Genomic DNA, 16,968 nt, shown 5'->3' with positions numbered 1-16,968 from the left:
ATGCTGGAGCCTATTTCAGCAGTCATTGGGCAGCAGGTGGGGAGACACCCTGGACAGGCCGCCAGACCATCACACAGGGCCGACATACACACACACACACACACACACACACACATTCATACCTAGGGGCAATTTAGTACGGCCGATTCACCTGACCTACGTGTCTCTGGACTGTGGGAGGAAACCGGAGCACCCGGAGGAAACCCACGCAGACACAGGAAGTACATGCAAACTCCACACAGAGGACAACCCGGGACGACCCCCCAAGGTTGGACTACCCCGGGGCTCGAACCCACAACCTTCTTGCTGTGAGGCGGCTGCGCTAACCACTGCGCCACTGTGCCACCCCTTGTTAAGTTATGGATATATCTAAATTAGCTGTAACACACACACACACACACACACCTGAGCCACTCACTGAGGGGCAGCCAAGTATAGATTACGACGTTTCTATATTTCAACATCATTACCATTAGGGCAAAGGTTAAGGTTGAGCTGGTGGTTAAGGTTAGTGTTAGGTAGTGTTAGGGGCTAATGGGTTTCCATCATGTCGTCCATCCATCCATCCATCCATTGTCCAAACCGCTTATCCTGCTCTCAGGGTCGCGGGGATGCTGGCGCCTATCCCAGCAGTCATTGGGCGGCAGTTGGGGAGACACCCTGGACAGGCCGCCAGGCCATCACAGGGCCTCCATCATGTGAGCTTTTGCAAAATAAGAATTGAACGTGGGGAAAAGTTTGCTAAAAATGGGCTTGACAAATGGGATGGAAACATACGTACTGAGGCATCCTCACAAGAAGAGGAAAACAAGAAGTGAGCGTTGTGTGTGTGTGTGTGTCTTTCTCACAGTCATGTGCATGGTGAAGACGGGGTTGTCCTCTCGGAATTGTCCGCGACGCTCCTGTTTGTTCTCCAGCAGATAGAGCAGAGCGTCACACACCTCCTGCTCATCCACACCCACGACAGTGTGAGCCATGGCAAAGACTTTCACCACGTAAGCAGTGATCCTGAAATCAAATTCACCTTTCATTTCATTCAGTGATGCAGCAGTCAATAGAAAGAATGAAAATAGAAAATATCACCCCCGCGTCGCAGATCAATATCAGGGAAACATTCCTCCCAAATGCAGAATTAAACAATTTTATTTCTTAATTTTTCAAATGCCCTGCATTTATAGAAGTGTCATACTACTTAGCCTACAGTGATTCCTATCATGAATTTAGGTTGCAAAGATTTATGGCAGCTATTGTCAGACATGCAAACAAGGGCGTCCGGGTAGCACAACGGTCTATTCCGTTGCCTACCAACACGGGGATCGCCAGTTCAAATCCCCGTGTTACCTCCGGCTTGGTCGGGTGTCCCTACAGACACAACTGGCCGTGTCCGCGGTAGGGAAACCAGATGTGGGTATGTGTCCTGGTCACTGCATTAGCGCCTCTTCTGGTCAGTTGGGGCGCCTGTTCGGAGGGGAGGGGGAACTGGGGGAAATAGCGTGATCCTCCCACGTGCTACGTCCCCCTGGCGAAATTCCTCACTGTCAGGTGAAAAGAAGCGGCTGGGCGACTCCACATGTATCGGAGGAGGCATGTGGTAGTCTGCAGCCCTCCCCGGATCGGCAGAGGGGGTGGAGCAGCGACTCGGACTGCCCGGAAGAGTGGGGTAATTAGACGGTAGAATTGGGGACAAAAAAGGGGGGGAAAATATCCAAAAAAACAAAAAACAAAAAAAAACCCCAAAGTGAAAGTTAAGTTATTATCCGAAATGTCCAATGTTATCAGTGGTCCATCACATTACTGAGTTACGTCCTGGTTCAACTTGCAGGAATGACCAACCGTCGTAGAAACCATCAGTCAACTACCCGGCCTATGCAACTGATATCACAGATAATGGGAAATCATGTACACAATACAACCGAGGTTTTTTTTTTTTTTTTTTTTTTGCTGGTGTTGTTGTTTTGGGGACATGCTCAAAGGTTGTTTTCAGTTGCCCCATAAGACGCCCGTGGCCCCGTGTCCAAAATCTCCACAATGAAGTTGGTGAGTAAACTGATATCATAACCAGTATGCACAATGGTAAAAAACTGCAAACATAACTCCTAGGCTACAAAAAAAAAAAAACCCGGACTTATCCTTTAAACTATAACAAATGTGTACCACTGGAAAGTATTGAGCAATAACCCATCATCAAATATCAATGGAAACATTTTTTTGATCTGACAGAAATATAGAAGTGAAAATATTTTGATGAAACCAGAAAAATACTACCAATTTGCCCTTCATTAGGCAAAGACGATGAAGCACGTTTGGTGTATTACGTTCCAAATAATCAGCAATGGCTGGGATCACAATGAATACAAATGACCGTGAGAGAGGAAGAGGAGCATTGTGGGAAGAACAGAAAAAGTTGTTTTGAGCTGATGGTAGCTACACCCCTACAAAAAGGAAATATTTCAGCGCTAACTGGTCCAAGCTGTAGATCAGTATGACGTAATGGCTGCTCTACTGAAGAGGCAATAGTGTTGGCTGAATGCCTGAAATGTCATATTGTTGGCAGTACCATGTACTAGCGCCCTCTTTCCTGTAGGGGGGGTAAGAGCCATCGCTTCTACGGTACGTCAGCTGCTTCTCATAACCTGCGAATACACAACCGCAACATGGGATTACATCAGTAATGCATGTGAATGAGTTAGATTTACACAGTTACATCTTACTTCATGTTTGTTTTAGATCCGGGGTTGTATTTTTTTTTTGTTGTATTTAATGAAAAGTCCTACATGGAAAGAGAAAACCAACGCCCTCTAATGGTTGCGTTCCTACTAGAGAGGACTTTTCATTCATTTCTCCACTGACCAATTTTCAAAAAATTAATACAAATTCACAGCAGCATAGTTATTGGAAATGCAGATTTTTTGGGATATATATAAACAGCAATGAAGTAATGAAGTACTATATATATATATATATGTTTGTGTGTGTGTGTGTGTAGTGATTTCAGATATGTGTGTGTATATGACAGACAGACAGACAGACAGACAGACAGACAGACAGACAGACAGACAGACAGACAGACAGACAGACAGACAGATAGATAGATAGATAGATAGATAGATAGATAGATAGATAGATACACACACATATCTAAAATCACTGTAAGCCATTTATTTCATAGGTAACTGCACAAAGATAAACACAACCAATAAAGTTTGACTCATATCATATCTTGGTGGCATCGCTGCCTTAAAGGGCCACACTGCAATCAATGCAGCACTAGATTTTTTAAAATAAAACTGCAGAGTTTAAACCATTTCTCACTCGGGTAAAAATGACACCACCAGAGGGCGGCTCTATCACTTTCACTCCCTATTCTGATTCTGCTATCATTTCTTCCATCCATCACCCATTAATTGGCCAAACCATGCATCAGTTCATCCCATTCATTCACCTATTCATCCCTATATCCACTAATTTATCCACCCCTCCGTCATCCGTCCATTCATCCATCCCATCACCCATCCACTCGCCAACCCGCCCATTCGCTCTGTGTTCATTTATTCACCCATCAACCAATTCATCCACCCCTCCTCTCCCTCACCCCTTCTAATGTATCCGAGGGCCTCGGCCTTGCGCTGCACCCCGACACTCTCCCAGCCGTTGGTCCGGTCCAGGTAGAGTGTGGCTATGAGGGGCAGGGTGATGGTGGCCAGGTTCTGCTCCACACAGCCCCCTGGCATCCGGATAAGAGACGCCAGCGAGTCCTCGGTGATGGAATTGTCGATACTGTCTGCCAACAGGTTTCCTGGGGACAAAAATAAATAAATAAATAAATAAATAAATAAAGTCTCATGGCCGCTGTTCTGAACTCTCTCCAGTTTGAGTTAAAGTAAACCCACTGTAAAAACCCAGTCAGGGGATACCCATCTCCTCTGTGTACTTCCATCTGCCATAACTGAGCCTTCCCAAACCTTTGTCAGTGACTGACCTCTGGTGTTGATGAAAGTCTCTGGTTGTGAGTTTGGAACAACAGAGTTGAGCTGCACTTTGCCTATGCGAAACAGCTGCCTCCCTGCAGAGGAGAAACATGCAGAGGGGTTAGAAGTCTGAACCAGCTGAATTAAAGACCTTATCGTCACAATACCACATGGGCATTCTCGGGATGCACGTTTTGTCAAATCCCCTTAACAATGCTGCAAACAGTGCTTTAATCTCTGCATGACTGCATTATTAGGCCCTTTTTCTGGTTTATCCTGGATAAAAGTATTGCTTACAGGACTAAAATATATATGTAAATATAACCTAAGAGTCAAAAAAGAAGAAGAAAGCCACTTTATTTATCACTGTATTCTTACAATGAAATGTCCATCCATGCATCCACTATCCGAACTGCTTATCCTAATCTCGGGGTCGCGGGGATGCTGGAGCCTATCCCAGCAGTCACTGGGCGGCAGACACCCTGGACAGGTTGCCAGGCCGTCACAGGGCTGACACACACACACACACACACACACACACACACACACACACACACACACACACACACACACCTAGGGACAATTTAGTACGGCCGATTCACCTGACCTACATGTCTTTGGATTGTGGGAGGAAACCGGAGCTCCCGGAAGAAACCCATGCAGACACAGGGCAAACATGCAAACTCCACACAGAGGACGACCCAGGACGACCCCCTAGGTTGAACCACCTCGGGGCTCGAACCCAGGACCTTCTTGCTGTGAGGCGACCGCGCCAACCACTGCGCCGATAATGAAATGTGTCCTCTGCATTTAACCCATGCTATTGTACAGGAGCAGTGGGCCGCTGCAGCACCCGGGGACCAGCTCCAGTTCTTCCTTCCGCTGCCTTGCTCAGGGGCAGAGGCAGGAGTATCAACCCTAACATGCATGTCTTTTTGATGGCGGGAGGAAACCGGAGCACCCGGAGGAAACCCACGCAGACACGCGGGGAGAACATGCAAACTACACACAGAAAGGAGCTGGGACGGCCTGGGGTTCGAACCTTCTTGCTGTGAGGCAACAGTGCTAAGCACTGGACCACTGCGCTGCCCTGTAACATACAGCATTAACATTCTGCTTACCACCATCTACTGCAGACGGATCCAATACAAAGCTCTGAACTTTGGTCTTCTGCACGCCCTCCATCTGTTTGGGTGAAGAAAACAGGTCGACTCGGGGAAATCAAGCGAAGTCAAGTTGAGCAGAAATAAAAAAAAGCCAGCCTTCATTTTCAAGTAACTTCCAAACATGTTTTTTTTATAAGCTTTTGCCTGTCAGAAATATCCCGTTTTTTAACCCTGTTTGCAGGTCCAACTACGTCCCGTGTTGGCGAGCTTAAGTTTGAGGCTGTTTTTACTGCATGTAAAACTTGTAGGAACACATGCATAACAACAACAAATGTTATTTTCACAGCCTTTATGTATAAAAAAATGTTCTTCTGTTTAACCAAGAAGGCATTATTACTTGTGAGAATGGATATTGGAGTACACAAACAAAACAGCTTGTGTTACGAAGCAGCTTTGGTCAGCGTAGACCCTGTTCAGTACATGTTATTTCTGCCGAAAACGACTCACCACCACCCGCAACTGTTTCTGAATGCGGTCCGATCCCATCAGGTCCCTGCTGGTCACCATCACCTCCACAGGAAGCCTCCCCGCTACCAGTGGCACGATGGTATAAGCCACCACCGAAGAAGAGCCAGCTGGGAGGCTGACTTCCTGGGTGTGTTTCTGATTGAAGGCGACGCTGCACATATTCTCCGTCTGCATCAGCACCACCCTCACCTAGAACAGACCAGTAGCAAGACGGTCAACCTTATGTTAACTACACTCGGATAATTCAATATTAAAATTTATCATCTTGGGTGTCCGGGTGGCGTGGCGGTCTATTCCGTTGCCTACCAACACGGGGATCGTCGGTTCGAATCCCCGTGTTACTTCCAGCTTGGTCGGGCGTCCCTACAGACACAGTTTGCCGTGCCTGCGGGTGGGAAGTCGGATGTGGGTGTGTGTCCTGGTCGCTGCACTAGCGCCACCTCTGGTCGGTCGGGGCGCCTGTTCAGGGGGGAGGGGGAACTGGAGGGAACAGCGTGATCCTCTCACGCGCTACGTCCCCCTGGCGAAACTCCTCACTGTCAGGTGAAAAGAAGCGGCTGGCGACTCCACATGTATCGTAGGAGACATGTGGTCGTCTGCAGAGGGCTTGGAGCAGCGACCGGGACGGCGCGGAAGAGTGGGGTAATTGGACGGGTACAATTGGGGAGAAAAAGGGGGGGAAACCCGCCAAAAAAAAAATCATCTCTCAATGGAGCTTTCAGTTTAAAGGGAACTCAGTCCTGATGACCAATATAGTCGACTGAAGCTATAAAGATCTCACTGTGTGCTATATAGTGAGGGGCAAATTAGTGTCCTCCTGCTCCCAGAGTCTGTCCCACAGTGCCTACACGTCCCACAATGCATTGCATGGTAGTCTCCGTATCATCCATAAAATCCTCTGTGCCTATGTTCAGGGACGCCATTTGCACCATGGAGAATGGAGCTCAGCCAAGAGAACGAGGGGGTGTATTCTGCATTAAAAACCCTGCTAGGCCCAACGTAGCTTTTCCGGCCTCCAACTGATGTCACGACAGGTCGCTTGGCAGCCGGAAAAAAAAAAACTGGGTTTCACTGCCGAGCCCCAGAGAGGCAGAAATGGTCAGGAACAACTGCAGGTTTTTTTTCAGGCACTATCCCTGTGACAGATAGACTGAGATCCACCCATCCATCATGCAAACCACTTATCCCACCCTCAGGGTTCGCGGGGATGCTGGAGCCTATCCCAGCAGTCGTTGGGTGGCAGGCAGGGAGACACCCTGGACAGGCCGCCAGGCCATCACACAGGGCCACAGATAGACAGAGATAAGGTTTTAAAAAAAAATAAATCAGTGCGTTTCCCCTTTAAGGAGTTTTGAGGCTTTCTTACGTGCAGATCCTCGGGGCCGTAGTTCTGGATCACAGCTTTAATCTCCACCTGCTCGTTCCTCGCCACAGAATACGGGAGCTTCAGGTCCACGAAGAAGGGTTTCCACGCTTTGATGTTGTACGGCTGAGCAGCACAGAAACCTACAGGAATTTGGGCACATATTAGTACGCATAAGTGTGGGTGTGTGTGTGTGGTACTTATGTGTAGAACAAACAGAAGAGACAGATGTTTTAAATTTCCTTCAATTAAATGAGGAATTCTAAATTAAATGAGGAATGAAAGTCATTAGGAGCAAGACGGAATACCTATGTGTGAATGAGAGGGAGGACAGTGGAATGGTGAGGATGAAAGGAGTAGAGGTGATGAAGGCGTATGAGTTTAAATACTTGGGGTCAACTGTACAAAGTAATGGGCAGTGCAGAAGCGAGGTGAAGAAGAGAGTGCAGGCAGGGTGGAGCGGGTGGAGAAGAGTGTCAGGAGTGATTTGTGACAGAAGGGTACCAGCAAGAGTTAAAGGGAAGGTTTATAAGATGTTTGTGAGACCAGCTATGTTATATGGTTTGGAGACGGGCACTGATGAAAAGATAGGACGTGGAGCTGGAGGTGGCAGAGTTGAAGATGACAAGATTTTCATTGGGAGTGACGAAGAAGGACAGAATTAGGAACGAGTATATTAGAGGGACAGCTCAGGTTGGACGGTTTGGAGACAAAGCAAGAGAGGCAAGATTGAGATGGTTTGGACATGTGTGGAGGAGAGATGCTGGGTATATTGGGAGAAGGATGCTGAATATGGAGCTGCCAGGGAAGAGAAGAGGAAGGCCAGACGGAGGTTTATGGATGTGGTGAGGGAGGACATGCAGGTGTCTGGTGTGACAGAGGAAGATGCAGAGGACAGGAAGAGATGGAAACGGATGATCCGCTGTGGTGACCCCTAATGGGAGCAGCCGAAAGTACTACTACTACTACTACTACTAGTAGTAGTAGTAGTAGTAGTAGTAGTAGTAGTAGTGGTAGATGTTCTAAATTTCAGAACATGCATGTCTTTTTGATGGTGGGGGAAACTGGAGAAAAGCCACCGCAGACACGGGGAGAACATGCAAACTCCACAACAGAGGACAACCTGGGATGACCCCCCCCCCAAGGTTGGACAACCCCGGGGTTCGAACCCAGGACCTTCTTGCTGTGACCTGACAGCGCTAACCCACTGCGCCACCGTGCCTGCTCACTTCCTCTAGCCCTTCATCTCACTTCCTCTTCCACCATGCGCTCACTCTCGCTACATCGACCCCCTCTACCCCCTACATACAAATGCACAAAACCCATGCACACACAAACACACACCTGTATCAGGTGATGAGCTTATGGCTAGAAGGCCCCACTCTGTGATGCTGTCGGGTAAGATGGAGTCCATAGTCATAGATGCCAACCTGTTGATCAGGATCAGGTTAAGGGTCATCGAACAAGCAACCAGTAGAAAAGGGGTGCAAGGGGGGAGACGGCAGGAGTCAAAGCTTCCTAACAAAACACATCATGACAAAATATTCTGGTGCATCTACAAGTTTAATATATCAAGATAAGAAAAAAAAGGGCCAAGAAGAAAAGAATTTTGGGGCATCCGGGTAGCGTAGCGGTCTATTCCGTCGCCTACCAACACAGGGATCGGCGGTTCAAATCCCCGTGTTACCTCGGGCTTAGTCGGGCGTCCCTACGGTCACAATTGGCCGTGTCTGCGGGTGGGAAGCTGGACGTGGGTATGTGTCCTGGTCGCTGCACTAGTGCCTCCTCTGGTTGGTTGGAGCGCCTGTTCGGGGGGGGGGGATAGCGTGATCCTCCCGCGCGATACGTCCCCCTGGCGAAACTCCTCACTGTCAGGTGAAAAGAAATGGCTGACAACTCCCCATGTATCAGAGGAGGCGTGGGGTGGTCTGCAGCCCTCCCCGGATCAGCGATTGGGATGGCTGGGAAGAGTGGGGTAATTGGCCAGATACAATTGCAGAGAAAAAGGGGGGGGGGATTCCCCCCCCAAAAAAAAATCTTGTTCAAACTGTATAATCCTGACAGCCTTGGTGGGTGCTTAGTAAAATATTAGCAGCGATGGCGGCTAATGGACACAAGACACACAATGTACACATGTATGATGATCACGTGCACACAAAGGACACCATTAAAGCCTGTCGTTTTGCAAACTGGGAATTTTTCAAACGGGGAAAACGGAGACAGAGTTTAGATCGCTGACGTCAACAGATCACGACGTGACTCGGGGAGCTCACAGTGCCGAAACGTGAACCGTGGCCTCCACGTGGAGCCCGACCTCAGGGGGCCTCAAACAAGCCACAGATGGGCATTGTGTCAAGTAAGGCACGGGGTGGCCCCATCTAGCCAGCAAGTCAAAATGTCTTGAATCCTGTTACAGCCATCTTTTTATGCCGTTCATCTACTTGTGGACGTATACTATAAAGTTTCTAGTGGGGCAAATCTTCCATGAAACCACCGCTGTGGAGGGACACGAGGCAACATATCTCCGAAACTGCTTGCGTTGACACTCGTGGCGCCATACCCCCACCCCCCCCTTTTTTTTGCATCCTACGAGTTGCACCGATGTCCTTACATCATTTTAACAAGAGGCTAAACATGCAGTCCATTAATTCATATGTAACCTTCCTTGAGGACAACTGAAAGTCCTCCTCCACAGCCTCGCCCAACTCCTCCCACACCCGGGTTTTTGCTTCGGTGACTGCCGAAGCCACAGCCCTTCTGGCCTCCCGGTACCCATGTGCTGCTTCAGGAGACCCCTGGGCCAGCCAAGCCCAAAAGGCCTCCTTCCTCAGCCTGACGGCTTCCCTCACCGGCGGGCTCGTAGGTTGCCGCGTCGACAGGCACCAATGACCTTATGACCACAGCTGATCATCAGTGCATTAATTGCACAAGTCACCACTTTCTTGGTATTCCTTGTTTTTGCGGGGGGTTTTTTGGGGGGGGGGGTCCCCCCTTTCTGTCCCCAGCTGTATCAGATACAGTTGGGGGAGAAAAATCTTAAAAAACAAAAATGAAAAGTCAAGAGACAAAATCCCCACATCCAGTTTGCATTTAGCGTCAGCCCCGCTTTGTGTGGCGCGTTATTGGTCGGCCTTGTGACAGCTGGGGAAAGGTGGGCTTTAAAAAAAAAATTGTTGAGAGTTGGGCAGGTGAGGGTTGTATTTTGGTCCCAGTCTGGCCCTGTCTACGTATATTGCACCTATTTTCTGGGCCTTGTAGTTTTCGACTCTTGTCCATCCATCCATCATCCAAGTCGCTTATCCCAATCAGGGTGGCGGGGATGCTGGAGTCTATCCCAGCAGTCATTGGGCGGCAGGCGGGGAGACACTCTGGACAGGCCGCCAGTCCAGCACAGGGCCCACACATTCGCACCCAGGGACAGTTTAGTATGGCCAATCACCTGACCTACATGTCTGTGGACTGTGGGAGGAAACCGGGGCCCCCCGGAGGAAACCCACGCAGACACGGGGAGAACATGCAAACTCCACACACAGGGTATTGGCTGCTAGAAACGGGCAGCCTTCTAAAAACCAAAGCTCTAATTTTGTACGAGACTGTCAGCAAAGACTTCTGAATATAAATGTGTTGGGTAGTGTTTGTGTGTGTGTGTTTGTCAGGACGGGGTGCCTACCCATCTGTCCAAGAGGTGGTAGTGGGCAGCTTTAAATCTCTCCATAGCCAAGACTCATAGAACTTAGAGCGCAGGTACACCTGAGACTCGTCGAGATACTCTTCCTCCTCCTCTTCCAAGTCCTCCTCCACCATTTCCTCTCTTCCCATCCCTTGTTCTGGCATACTGTTTCCCATTGGGAATTTTGGACCCCCTAGTCCAAAGTGACGTCCGAAGACCTTTGGAGGGGACATCATGACTGTGTGGAAGAGACCGGTGTTAGCATTTCACTCTCTGTTGTCGTTTCATGTCGTGTACTCTCACCTTGCACCGAATATAAAGAAGTGTTATGGTGTCTTTATCAAGTGCGGAGGCATGTATTTTACAGGATACTTGTCTTGATGCATGCTCAATAATTCAGGTAAGAAAATGAAAGAAGGGCGTCCGGGTGGCGTAGCAGTCTATTCCGTTGCCTGCCAACATGGGGCTCGCCAGTTCGAATCCCCATGTTACCTCCGGCTTGGTCAGGCATCCCTACAGACACAAATGGCCGTGTCTGCGGGTGGGAAGCCGGATGTGGGTCTGTGTCCTGGTCCCTGCACTAGCGCCTCCTCTGGTTGGTTGGAGCGCCTGTTCGGTGGAGGGAGGGGGAACTGGGGGGGTTAGCGTGATCCTCCCACACACTACGTCCCCCTGGCGAAACTCCTCACTGTCAGGTGAAAAGAAGCGGCTGGCGACTCCACATGAATCAGAGGAGGCGCGTGGTAGTCTGCAGCCCTCCCTGGATTGGCAGAGGGAGTGGAGCAGTGACCAGGGCGGCTCGGAAGAGTGGGGTAATTGAATGGGAACAGTTGGGGAGAAAAAGAGGCCCCCCCCCCCCAAAAAAAAGAAAATCAAAGAAGGTTGAATCAGTTCATCCGGATACAATGTTTATTAACGGATACATTTCATGAACTGTTAATAAACATCGTATCCGGATGAACTGATTCAACCTTCTTTGATTTACAGGATACTGTTGAGGGGTTTTTGATTTTCAGTTCTCTATTGTTTTAAAAACGCTTTTAAACCGTTTTTCTTTTCATTGTATCTTTTAGTATCCTGTTTTAATTTGTCTCCTTCCATCCAACGTGAAGCAGTTTGAGCTGTATTTCATGGAGGAAAGGTGCTATATGAATACAATTTATCATTATTGTTATCATTTATCTATGTTATCCCCCCCCCCCCCAATTTTTCTCCCAGATTCTATCTGGCTAATTACCCCACTCTTCCGAGCCGTCCCAGTCGCTGCCCCACCCCCGATCCGGGGAGGGCTGCAGACTGCCACGTGCCTCCTCTGATACATGTGGAGTCGCCAGCCGCTTCTTTTCACCTGACAGTGAGGAGTTTCACAAGGGGTTTGTAGCGTGTGGGAGGATCACACTATTCTCCCCTAGTTCCCCCTCCCTCCACCAAACAGGCGCTCGAACCAACCAGAGGAGGCGCGAGTGCAGGGACCAGGACACATACCCACATCCGGCTTCCCACCCGCAGACACGGCCAATTGTGCCTGTAGGGACGCCCGACCAAGCCGGAGGTAACACGGGGATGTGACACGGAGAGCCCCGTGTTGGTAGGCAACGGAATAGACCACCACGCCACAGGGACACCCCTTATTATTATTACAACTACAGTACAACTCTGTGTTCTCTTTCTCTGCCGGCTAATAGTAAGAAAGCACATGGTTATTACTGCAAGAGCAAAGGTCTTAACTCCTACACAAATCTGGATTATAGGCATTATAATGATATTTTATCAATATCATAGTTTGAAATGACATATCACCAGGGATTCTGGTAATCCTAACATTGAGATATAGCTTAAATGTCGCCATCCCCTGGTCTTAAAGGCCGCATTACAGTAAAGTGATGCAAAGTTCTCAACTTAATCGACTGTTTTAGTTGAGTGAAATGAACAATGAATGCCTCTCTCCACCTGCTCTGCCGTCATATCCACATTACCAATGATCGTTTATCACCATTTTCTTGTGTGCACACATCTTATGAAACCATATAAAGTGAAGATTTAAAATAACAGATGAGGAACGTATGGGGCTGCCCTGCCAAGATGCATAAGGGAGATACGTATGGCAGGTCCAACACCTGTCTTCACTTGTAACAGGCTTATGGCATCATGCCCAGAGACAGTTTAGTGGTTAAGTCCCTCTCCCACGGTCACACTTGTGCACACCCAACTAAAAAGGATTCCCCTTACATCTGACTGAATAAAAAAAAAAACACTAGATGGTGTGTGTGTGTGTGTGTGTGTGTGTGTGTGTGTGTGTGTGTGTGTGTGTGTGTGTGTGTGTGTGTGTGTGTGTGTGTGTGTGTGTGTGTGTGTGTGTGTGTGTGTGTGTGTGAGATAGCGACCTATTCCATTGCCTACCAACACGGGGATCGCCGGTTCGAATCCCCGTGTTACCTCCGGCTTGGTCGGGCGTCCCTACGGACACAATTGGCGGTGTCTGCAGATGGGAAGCCGCATGTGGGGGTGTGTCCTGCTTCACCCGATTTGACCGTTTATCAGTCTATTGAATGGGAGTCATCATCACACATCTGTCCCAAATATATGGGCTAGTAGGGGCCTACTAAACTACCAGTAGGGTCAGAAGGCTGCTATCACCCATTTATTTCAGCGAGCCAATGCTGGTGGGCTATTTTAGTGATTAGGGTATTTGCAAAAGATGACTTGGTTTTTTGAACGTAGCTTACATGAGGGGTGCTTACCAGCTTTTAATGAGCCATGGAGATACCATTCTATTGCATCGAAAACTGGCCCTGAATATCGAGCGATTTACACTTGCGGGCCAGCCGGGCTGACAACCATTTTGCAAATGAGACACACTACTGCAGCGAGCCACTTAGTCAAGATGCTTGGGCGTCTCATACTACATGAAAATAGTTCTTCAGTTTACGCCATTTCTTCATCTTTCTTTTTTTTTTGCAAATACGGTAATTTCCCTTCATATAAAAGGACTTTGCTAATATATCTTCTAAGCGTTGGCTCACTGGCTTGCTGAAATAAATGGGTGATAACAGCCTTCTGAACCTACCAGTAGTTTACCAGTAGTTTACTAGGCCCCTACTAGCCCATATATTTGGGACAGATGTGTGATGACAACGCCTACTCAATAGTCTGATAACAGTCAAATCGGGTGCCTGGTCACTGCACTAGCGCCTCCTCTGGTCGGTCGGGGGCGCCTGTTCGAGGGGGAGGGGGAACTGGGGGGAATAGCGCGATCCTCCCACGTGCTGCGTCCCCCTGGTGAAACTCCTCACTGTCAGGTGAAAAGAAGCGGCTGGCGACTCCACATGTATCGGAGGAGGCATGTGGTAGTCTGCAGCCCTCCCCCCAGATCAGCAGAGGGGGCGGAGCAGCGACTGGGACAGATCAGAAGAGTGGGGTAAGTGGCCAAGTACATTGGGGAGAAAAGGGGGGGGGGTGATTTTATGCTGCCTATGACAGCCATTGGCGTGTACAAATGTAGTGCGGCAAAAATTATTGCACGCGATACAAATTATGTTTTCATTAAACATAGAAATTATTTGCAAGGAGTAGCCTTTTTGAGCAACAGGAGAGGATTAAGGCCACGTTTGAAAAATGTATTGGAGTAACTGGACTGCATCTTATACAGCACTTTTCTAGATGTGACAACCACTCAAAGCACTTTACAATCAATTAATGATTACATTAACACACACACACACTCGTACACCGATGGTGGTGTCAACCAAGCAAGTTAACAACCACCTCATCAGGAGGAGTTAGGGGCCGGGTTTCTTGTGCAGGCCATCTCGACACTTTTGCAAGGGGGTCGAACTGGTAACCGTTCCGATACCAGACGACTCAGATTAAAATCAGAACCTGACTTTAATCTTTGAATTCTGGCTTTAATCTAATCCCAGAACAATGCCAATCTCTAGCCAGAGATAAACTGACGCCATACACAGACTTTAGACCCCAAGTGAGATGTGACAAGATACCAATTCTAAAAAAGTGACTAACCATGAAAAGTTTAGGAAAATATTTGGTTTTATGCACTGGATTCTGTATGGTCAGAGATGTAGAGCAATGGGATTAGCTGCTTTCCAAAGACAGACAGACAGACAGACAGACAGACAGACAGACAGAGAGATTCTCCAATTATTTACTTGTGCCACGTTGACGGGAGTAGGGCACCACAGGCTGAGGATAATAGTCACCGTATAACACGGGTGTTTCAGTGGTGGTTGGGGGAAGCGGGGTGGTGGTGGTGGTGGTCAGGGGTGGCATGGTGTCCAACTCCTGGTCTCGGTAGTGGGCGCAGCAGTAGCGGAAGGCTTGGATGCACTCCCAGCCCTCGGTGATGTAGAGGGAGCGTCGTGTGCAGGAGTAAGGCATGGGGATCTCCCTCAGGCCGTCCATACAGCACAGCCGCAGCAGCTTGTCCTTGTAATGAACCTCTGGAGAGGCAAGGGGAGGGAATACGAAAGAGAAAGGGGCAGGGCAGAGCGAGAGAGAGAGAGAGAGAGAGAGAGAGAGAGAGAGAGAGAGAGAGAGAGAGAGAGAGAGAGAGAGAGAGAGAGAGAGAGAGAGCGAGAGTGAGAGAGAGTTCTATGCGTGAGTGATAATGGATGTACGAAGGAGGAGAAAACGGGGAGGGGAGTACGGTCACCCGTAGACTGATGAGAAAATGGACAGAGGGAAAGAAGGAGAGAGGAATTTATGGAGGGACAATGCAGGCAAAACGTGAGATGTTGAGTTTGTGGATGGATGGATGGCTCAATGAATGGTTGGGTGAGTGACTCAATGGATGGATAGATGATTATATGGAGTATTTTCACTCCTCCTTGGTTAATAATTCATAACCTGGGTTAATAACTGGGTTAATGAAACATTAGGCTACATGTAAACCCATTCTTGTGATACCTTCAAGCATAGGCAGCGCTATTAAGAGGCTAGCAGAAGCTTAGCTTTTCAAAAATTATCACTGAAATTTCTTAAATTGTTTCAAAATTCATAAATATTGTTTTTTTTCCTTAACATTCTTGTTATGAATTTTATTTCTGATCGTTCTATTTCGATACCAAACCAACGTAGACTGTCCTTGCCAACAATAATATGCGCTTACACTCGCATAGCTTTTCATTTCGTTTTGTATCTGGTTGTACTGCTAGATACCTGTAATTTTCAACTTGCTATGAATTATGTCTATAATGTGTTGGTAAAACAACAAGCGTAAAACCGTGCGGATCCACGGTGCACCTGACGCGAATTGCGAGCGCATCCTACTAAACCTCACTCTCAGGTCGTCCATGATGAAGTGAGTGATCACAATTTGCAACGCATAGCCCGTGGTGGCACTTGCGCAGCGCCGTGGGGGGGGGAAATTTATAACATGTACGGGTTTGAGATCCTCAGTTTACCAGCCACAGCTCATAGGCACACGCAAACACCCTTTTCATTCTGATGTATGAGATGCAGGTGGCTGTAGATAACTTTTCAAGTGTTCGTATTGTTTGCACCAGATAGCTTGTAGCCTATGGACCTATTTTCTTAGCGCGGTTATACCTCCTGTAGGGAATACAGGTGTATGAATGAGAGGGAGGACAGTGGAATGGTGAGGATGCCAAGGAGTGGAGGTGATGAAGGCGTCTGAGTTTAAATACTTGGGGTTGACTATACTAAGTAATGGGGAGTGCAGAAGAGAGGTGAAGAAGAGAGTGCAGGCAGGGTGGAGTGGGTGGAGAAGAGTGTCAGGAGTGATTTGTGACAGAAGGGTACCAGCAAGAGTTAAAGGGAAGGTTTACAAGATGGTAGTGAGACCAGTTATGTTATATGGTTTGGAGACAGTAGCACTGATGAAAAGACAGGAGGCAGAGCTGGAGGTGGCAGAGATGAAGATGATAAGATTTTCATTGGGAGTGACGAAGAAGGGCTCCGCGGTGGTGTAGCGGTCTAAGCATCGGGTTTGTGTCGATGCAGTTGCCCACTGGGGACTGGGGTTCGTGCCCCGGTCTCGTCAGATCTGACTATGGCCGGACTTGATGAAGCAGCAATAATTGGCAATGCTGTCTTCGGGAGGGGGGCGGAGTCGGCTTGTGTTTGCACATGAATGCGTCTCTGGGTGTGTCGGAAAAAGCAGTGGTTCGGCCTGGATTCACCTTGTCACGGAAGTGGCGAGGCGTCTCCTTCGACACTGCCGGCCGGAGAGATGCAGTTGGCGAACACATGCAGTATGAGGGCGGGTGTTTGAACTAGAATAAGGAGCGACTGGCCACTAAATTGAGAGAAATTTTGAAGGGGAGTGACGAAGAACGACAGGATTAGGAACGAGTA

General features: G+C 48.4%; 1 protein-coding gene across 1 annotated transcript in view; it reads right to left on the bottom strand.

The window, feature by feature from the left end:
• Positions 1 to 16,968, bottom strand: part of c3b.2 (complement component c3b, tandem duplicate 2) — a 75,638-nt gene that overhangs the window by 21,312 nt on the left and 37,358 nt on the right. Inside the window, exons 19-28 of the mRNA XM_056279726.1 lie at positions 14,802 to 15,092; positions 10,636 to 10,873; positions 8,310 to 8,395; positions 6,969 to 7,108; positions 5,582 to 5,791; positions 5,090 to 5,153; positions 3,980 to 4,063; positions 3,593 to 3,796; positions 2,558 to 2,633; positions 849 to 1,008 (exon numbers count right to left, since the gene is read on the bottom strand). Coding sequence (XP_056135701.1) covers positions 849 to 1,008; positions 2,558 to 2,633; positions 3,593 to 3,796; positions 3,980 to 4,063; positions 5,090 to 5,153; positions 5,582 to 5,791; positions 6,969 to 7,108; positions 8,310 to 8,395; positions 10,636 to 10,873; positions 14,802 to 15,092 — 1,553 coding nt within the window. The remainder of the gene's footprint in view (positions 1 to 848; positions 1,009 to 2,557; positions 2,634 to 3,592; positions 3,797 to 3,979; positions 4,064 to 5,089; positions 5,154 to 5,581; positions 5,792 to 6,968; positions 7,109 to 8,309; positions 8,396 to 10,635; positions 10,874 to 14,801; positions 15,093 to 16,968) is intronic.

Source organism: Lampris incognitus, chromosome 5 (assembly GCF_029633865.1).
Source record: "Lampris incognitus isolate fLamInc1 chromosome 5, fLamInc1.hap2, whole genome shotgun sequence".
NCBI lineage: Eukaryota > Metazoa > Chordata > Actinopteri > Lampriformes > Lampridae > Lampris > Lampris incognitus.
This window is presented reverse-complemented; position numbering and strand designations above follow the sequence as displayed.